The sequence below is a fragment of the Galeopterus variegatus genome, unplaced genomic scaffold (assembly GCF_000696425.1).
Source record: "Galeopterus variegatus unplaced genomic scaffold, G_variegatus-3.0.2 Scaffold458, whole genome shotgun sequence".
Taxonomy (NCBI): domain Eukaryota; kingdom Metazoa; phylum Chordata; class Mammalia; order Dermoptera; family Cynocephalidae; genus Galeopterus; species Galeopterus variegatus.
The window spans coordinates 112,187-119,812 of record NW_007726569.1 but is presented as its reverse complement, the minus strand read 5'-3'; the positions used below and the strand labels follow the sequence as shown (position 1 = coordinate 119,812).

Sequence of the window (7,626 nt, the reverse complement as noted above, 5' to 3'; positions counted from 1 at the left end):
TGCATCAGCTTTACTGACCAAAACCTTCCATGGATTCCTGATATAAGAGGATTACAGAAAACTTGCACTTTTTTTTTTAAACCTACATGCAAGTTGGATTCTACAAATGACTGACTCATAAAGTCAACAGCCACATGAGGCAATTAAAAATCATGTGACATGTTGGCAATGTGTAATCTGGTCAAACAGCATTATTCTAATCCACCTGGCATTTACTAAAAGCAGACTGGCAAAAGAAGACTTCACTTTGACTCAAAGAAGAGGGGCCACTAGTCATAGATTTGGCTTTCAGAATTCTCACCACTGCTGATTTGACTTAGAGGGCAAATTAAGGATTTAACTCTATACTGCCTCTTTTTCTCCCAGGAGGTAGATAATAAGTCAAAGAATTTTCTGCCTAGTAAGATATCAACCTGAGGGCAAAAATCCAGACATTCTGGGAGGTGCCAGAGTACCAGGTAAATCTCTAGTATATTACACCAGGCCTGCAAAAATTGAAAACACTAACTCCAAAAATGGTTGGCCAGTCTATTCAATCTCCAACTTACCCAGGCTTTTCTCTCTTATCTTGAAATGCTGGTGGCAGATGAAGGAGGCATCCAGGAATCAGAACACAGAAAGGGCAGAAGCTGTAAATTGCTGTACTGCTCTGGTCAGCCAAAAGGTTCAGCACAGGCCAGGGGCCCTGAGGTATAAAAGCCTGTCATATGCATTTAGCAAAACTATAATTATACACGATTTGACAATACAAAAATGTCTAACCAGACTTTCTCCTCAAGCCAATAAATTCAGAAATATGGGACTTCATCATACTGATCCAAAGAGGAGTAAAAAGAGTAGCAACCAAACCTAGAGAAGGAAAAGTCATGGGGAATAGATGGTGGTCACCTTGCCTGTCGGCCATTCCCCCTCAAAAAAGAAGGGGTCAATGCTGAGCTACACTGGTTTACAAAATGCAGCTTTTCACACACACTTATCTCACACTGCAGCATTTGGACTCACAGTTGTGGGGTAGGTAGGGCAGGTGCTGCTTCTCCCATTGACAGTTTCTGAGAGAGCTGAAACCACTTGCTCAGTCACATCTTCTGAATGGATTAATAGAGCTAAGTAAGTTCTGCATCTTACCTTCAGTCACTATGGCATGAGATCTTTCACTACCTCCCAGGTATCTCTGTATCCTCTGCACTTAGCACAATACCTAGCATGTATGTATATACAATACATTTTTGTGGAATGAATTACTCAGATGAATAAATGAGTAAAAGGCCTACTTCCTCCAACCCCTCATTATCCCCATCTTACATAACAAAGAAGGAACAGCATATTTTCAAGAAATGCACTCTGCTCATCCCATGAGTTCTCAGGGAAGCCAACATGGAAAGCAATACACTTCAAAGCCCACATATTTTTTTAGTGCCAAAGTTGTTGCCTTTGGCAGATGTAGTGATATTATGAAGACAATGCAATCATCAGAAAATTTAAAGAGAAATTTCAGATACTAGGCTGCATTTCCAGCAGAAGAAAGGCTAAAGTGCCTTCAGATGCAGCAACAATTTGAACGATGAGGCTCCAGTTGGAGCACATTATCTATGCAGCTCTCAGGGACACCTGGATATCAAACAATGGAATAAAATATTTTCAAAACACTGATGTTTCACTGTCAGCACAGAAGAAAAATAAATTAAACAGCCCAGTACATTTTCCAGTCTGGTATAAATTAATTCTAACACATTTAAAATAGAGTCAATAAGTTTCTCTCATCATAAAATTTTAAAAGGCAGCAATCAATCCTTGATTGTACAAGTGCAAAGGAATAGCATTTTCTCCATAATCAAGACACCTCAGTATCTGTAGGAATTGCCAGCGTTCCCAGTTGATTAAAAACTTGGGCCTACGTAGCTGAAGCAATCTTCCGGTCACACCGCTCCTTTCCCCTTAACGTCCAGCTTGTTACTGGCCTCTGACTGTTTGTTCAGCTGCTCTTCAGTGAAAGTGATGTAGGAATACACCAGGCTCCCAGCAATGCTGCAAAACAGAAAACCACCATCAGAGAGGAAAGAAGGAGGGAAGAGAAGGAAGGAGAAAAGAGGAAGGGAGTGTTTAGGGGAAAACACTCTACAAAGTATTTATCCCAAAATATATGATAGCAAAAAAAAAATAATAATAATCATATAAAGGCTAAATGTTCCACAGTGGGGAATTATATAAATTCATATAATGGAATACTATGCATCCATTAAAATGACATATAATAAAAATAGGCAATGACATCTTAAATGAGAAAAAATCTCACAAAACATTAAGCAGTATCTAATCCCATTTTATTTACAAACACATGCATCAGAATAGACAAAAGTCTGGAAGGAACACCAAGAATATTAATAGTGGTACATCTGGATGGTGAGAGTACAGGTGATTTATTTGTAGTTTTTCCATTTTCCAAAATGAACTCAAGACAACAGTTATTTTTAATAAGAATGGTAAACATGCAGATCCTGGGAGATTCACAGAGCTAGTTTCTCTCTGGCTAGAAGCAAGTTCACAGTGAGGAACTTATTATCAGAACCCTCAGTCTATGGCAGTTGGTTGCTGGTAACCCACACTTATCCTCACACCTACCACCAGGAGGGTTCAATCTTTGGGGGTAGTGATTACTCCATCTATTCTCTGTGGGGACCTCAAGCCCAAGTGGGATACACAGGCTCCTGCCCCAATCACTAAGATGAAAATAAGCTGGAGCAGCTCAGAGATCTGAAACTCCCGGCCTGCCCTGTCTTGCCCTGCTCTTCCACTGGAACTGCCACCCAGGACTCCCTTGGATCTCCAGCCAGCTGGGTGTCTGGCCTGGGCTCAAGTTTTCCTATCCTGGGTTTGGCTCTCATCTTCCTGACCACTTGAGTCATAAACTTGCTGCTTATGTGAAATTTGTTGTTTTTCTCTGGGCTTTGGCATCCCAGCCCCAGACCAGCTGTGGCAGGGTGAGAGATGCCTAGTTCTCGGTCCCACGCACACTAGGAAGGCAGCAAGATAAGGCACTGGCACTGACTCTTTACTGCAGGTGCTTACAAAATTATCCATTCTCTGACACCCCAATCAACCCTACAGAAAGCCTTCTCCGATCTAACCTTCCCAACCAGATTCTTCCTTTTCCTCATCTGAACCTCAAAGCACTTAATAATAATCAAATTGTGATCATTTACTAAAGTCTACTGTGTGTCGAGCATTTTACATACATTTCCTTCCATTGCACATTCCTGCAACGCACAATGTTCTTGCAAGGTGCCCATTTTAGAGACGAGAAAATTAACTCACAGGCACAAGACAACTTGCTCAGAGTCACAAAGCATCCTAATGACAGACCAGAATAAAACCCAGGTCAGTCTTTCTCTACTTCAACAGCTCTCTCCCATATGGCCCCTGCTCTATTTGATACTGCAGTTACCTGCAGTTGTTGTTCCCATCAGCCTGTAACTTTCCGAAGTCCCTGTTCTTTTAGCTCTACAAAGTCTCTTGCACAAGGCCTGGCACTTAGTAGCAACATAATAAATAATTGCTGAACTGAATATCCCTTTATCACCCCATTCAATGAGAGGGATCTCATGAACCCAATCCCTGTGCCAGTGTTCAAAGAGCTTCATCTTTTCCTTCATCTGGTAGCTTTTTTCAAGTTAGTTGTTTTTTAGTTCTTTTTTTAAATTTGATATCGGACTTTTCTGGAAACTTTTCTTGTTTTTAATGCCTCTTGTTTCTAGTGCATCAAGTAGAGGACTTCCCTGGTAGCTTGGCTGGGACCCAAGGAGATGGCTTATTGAAGCCTTCCTGACTGAATCTAAAAATTCTTTGAAGTTAACATGTACATCCACATGAAGTCAATTGCCCTTTGTCTCACAACCAACCCACTCCACCCAAAAACAAAGTAGAGGGGCTGCTCCTCCTTTTTTTCATCCTATCTTATTTTAGTTTCCCCTTCCCACACAACCTAAAAAATAACAATGATCTCTTTTAATTTTCCTGTCAAGACAAACTTTGATGTTCATATTAAGCCTATTTCAGCTGGAGAGAAATACCGGCAAAGGGTAACATAGAAAAAAGACAAAGAATTCCCTGAAATTTAGCCCAGGTTTAGTCCTTAGATGATTTTGACCCCTAGGATCCTGGATTATACAATCCTAGTGCAGTCAGTGAATTAATAAACATAGACTATAGAGGTAAGTCTTGGTTCAAATCCTGAATATACCACCACCTCTGTCACCCTGGGCAAATTAATTAACCTCTCTGAGATTCCATTTCTGTATTAATCAAATAAGAATAATATTCTCTACCTAGGTTTGTCTGAGGATTAAATGAGATTACATGCATAAAGAATCTATCCCTACACCTGGCACATAGTAAGTGCCTTGGGTTGAATGTCCTCCCAAAACTTAGTCACCACTGTGACAGTGTAAAGAGGGTGGGAAATCCTATTATGGTAATTGAAAGGTGGGGGCTTGAAGAGGTGATTAGATTGTAGGACCATGCCATAGTGAATGAATGGACTTAAAATGGTGGTCATGGGCATGGTTTGGAGGGCTTTAAAAAGAGTGAATGAGAAAGTTAAGTCTCTGGTTCTCTCTGCTCTACCATTTCACAATGTGATACTCTGCCATCACCAAATAAAGCCTTCACCAAATGTGTTCCCTGAACTTTGGGCTTCCAGCCTCTGAAACTGTAAGCAATAAATTTTGTTTTCTTATAAATTACCAAGTTCCATGTATTTTGTTACAAGCAACAGAAATGGACAAATATAATAAGCAGGTAGGAACTATTCATTCCTTTCTCCTCACTTCCTCCCTGTCAGCCATGATACTCACAGGGAGATGTATTGCTAACAAAAAGTAGGATGCTATAACAATGACTGTCTTAGTCTGTGTGGGCTGCTATAACAAAATACCATAAACTAGGTGGTTTACAAAAAACAGTAATTTACTTCTGACAGTTCTAGAAGCTGGGAAGTGCAAGATCAAGGCAGATTCAGTGAGGGCCTTCTTCCTGGTTCATAGACGGCACCTTCTCACCATGCCCTTAGATGGAAGAACGGGTGAGAGGTCTCTCTGGGATCTCTTAAGGACACTAATCCCATTCATGAGGGATCCACTCCCATCACCTAATCACCTCCCAAAGCCTTACCTCCTTATACCATCACCTTGGGAGTGAGGATTTCAACATATGAATTTGAAGGGAACACAAACATTCAGACCACAGTAAGGAGACTTAACATGATGCAAGAGGAGGGCACACTGTTGCCACATAGTTGCTCAAATAACCAGAGCAAAACCAAAGCACAGAGACTACTGGCCTGAACTCTGGAGATTAAAGAGCAGTCTGTTCAATTTTCACAAATTCCAACTTGAGGCAACAATAAAAGATTTTTCATTTCATCTTTATTCCTGACTTGACCATTAATAAATATTTAAGTTTTCAGGAATGGCAATTCATGAATCACCTGAAAAGAACTGAATATTCATCAACAAGCTGTGTGTCCAGCAGTGATGAGTTACAGCTTTGGAAAGGAATTATAAATTGTTCTTTGGCAGCTTTAGGGAGGGAGGGGGGTAAAGTAAGATGGGGAAAAGAAAGGGAAAAGTCCAGATATTAGGGGATGATGGGGTAGGGCTGAATTTTTATAGATCACTAACAAACAACTCTAAATCAGGATCTTCTACTTTAAACAACCTTTCATTAATCTATTGGCTCCGTAAATATTCACATTAAAGTTGATAACTTCTGGTTCTCTGGAATTGATGTTTATACATTAGACCACCCTAAATACTCATTTTCCAAAAAAAGAACACCTTATGTTAAACCTGGTTGACAAGATATTTCTTTTAAATAGCTAAACATACATATTGAAAATAAGATACAATCATTATGCAAGCTTAAGATTTATGCCTTTTTAAAAATTCCAAGCAAGCAAATTTCCACCTGCCTAATATTTAGACCATAGCACTACCAACTATTAATTCACAGAGACCTACTGTGGTAGACACAGCTGAGAGATAATCAGAAAAAAGTCAAAGCTACAGTTCCCTGCAGACAGAGGTCTAATTAGAATACTACAAGTTTGACTGGAAATTGCTAAATCTGCTTTCTCTGCTCTGATCCACTTCTGATCTTTGAAAGCCTCTCTCTTAGACCTACAGTCACGGACATATTCACTGGCCTCCGATAATTAGATATCCTTTCTACAAATATACACTAAAAATGCCTTCAATATAGTAACCCCATGGCCAGGAAATAAGAGTCTTAAAGTCCAGATTGTCTCCATCTCACCTTACTTTGAATATGTTTGTTCATGTAGGTAGCTCTGCCACCTAGATTAGGTCCTGCCTTGTACAGGTAAAATATGCCAATCCACATCAAAAACCTATGAACCAAGAGTATGACTTCTACTGCTATTTCCTAACAAACACAATTCCTGCCAAATAAATGAAATGCACCCGAGTTTCTGGGTGCATTCTTCCTAGAGTGATCAGGGACATTCCACCTTAACCCCTCTACATACCTCCCCAGCTACTGGGAAGCTTTCTGCCATCTTCTTTATTATCAGCCAAATAAAGTAGAGCTGTATTGCCTCTGTGTCTATCACCTTTCAGAGCTTTCCAATCTGAGCAGAGAATCGCAGAGGTGACACAGGGTTGAGAAAAGAGCAACTGTGGACTCTGCCACTTATTAAAGCTCTGTGATGTGGAGCTAGTTACTTAATCACTCAGAGCCTTAGTTCCCTCATCTGTGAAACAGAGATTATGATACTACCCTTATCAAATTGAAGTGAGAATTAAATTATGCAACAATTTAAGTTATATATCATTATATATTAAATTATATACTTAAATTATATAATAGGACAATAGATCATTTCAAAAGGTTAATTAGCATACAGTAGCCAACAAATAAGGGCAAAAGTCAAAATGCTAAGGCCGGGCCGGCCCGGTGGCGCACTGCTGTAGTGTGCCGCTTGGGAAGCGCGGCGGCGCTCCCGCCAAGGGTTTGGATCCCACATACAGACCGGTTCCCGCTCACTGGCTGAGTGAGGCGCGGGAGCAACGCCGAGGGTTGCAATCCCGTTGCCGGTCCCGGTCCGGTACGGGGGCGACACTGAGGGTTGCGATCCGTTGCCGGACACGGAAAAAGACAAAAAGGAAAAAAAAAAAAAAATGCTAAGGCCACACCAGGGGCTACTACTGCCAAAAAGCAAAAAGAAGAAAGGATTTTGGGCAGCTGCTGCTTCTCCTCTTGGCTGTGTACCCCATTCACCCAAAAAATCAAGGAAGAGTCCAAAGTATAATAAGACCTTCCTGTTTTGCATCATCCCAACCAGGCCTTAATTATATTGCAAATAAGCAAGACTTGACCTAACTTTTGCTACCTATAGTTTATTAATAAGTCTCAGAATGTCTTCCTAGATGGGTACTTATTCTTTCTCTATTATGAGACACTTGAGGCACTTCACACTTTTCCAACACCTGCATTTCCAGCTCCATGCCTTTGTTCATGCAGTACTTAAAAGCGCCCTTCTTTTTTCCACTGCTCCAAATCCTACTTACTCATCAAATATCCTTTCCTCTATGAAGCCTCCCAAGCAACTCT

At 40.7% G+C, this 7,626-nt stretch overlaps 1 protein-coding gene across 1 annotated transcript in view; it reads right to left on the bottom strand.

Annotated features, from left to right (window-relative positions):
• The window catches only part of SLC35D1 (solute carrier family 35 (UDP-GlcA/UDP-GalNAc transporter), member D1), a 65,719-nt gene continuing 58,093 nt past the window's right edge, over positions 1-7,626 (bottom strand). The window contains exon 12 of the mRNA XM_008568999.1: positions 1-2,025. Within this exon, the coding sequence (XP_008567221.1) occupies positions 1,917-2,025 (109 nt within the window). The 3' untranslated portion in view covers positions 1-1,916. The remainder of the gene's footprint in view (positions 2,026-7,626) is intronic.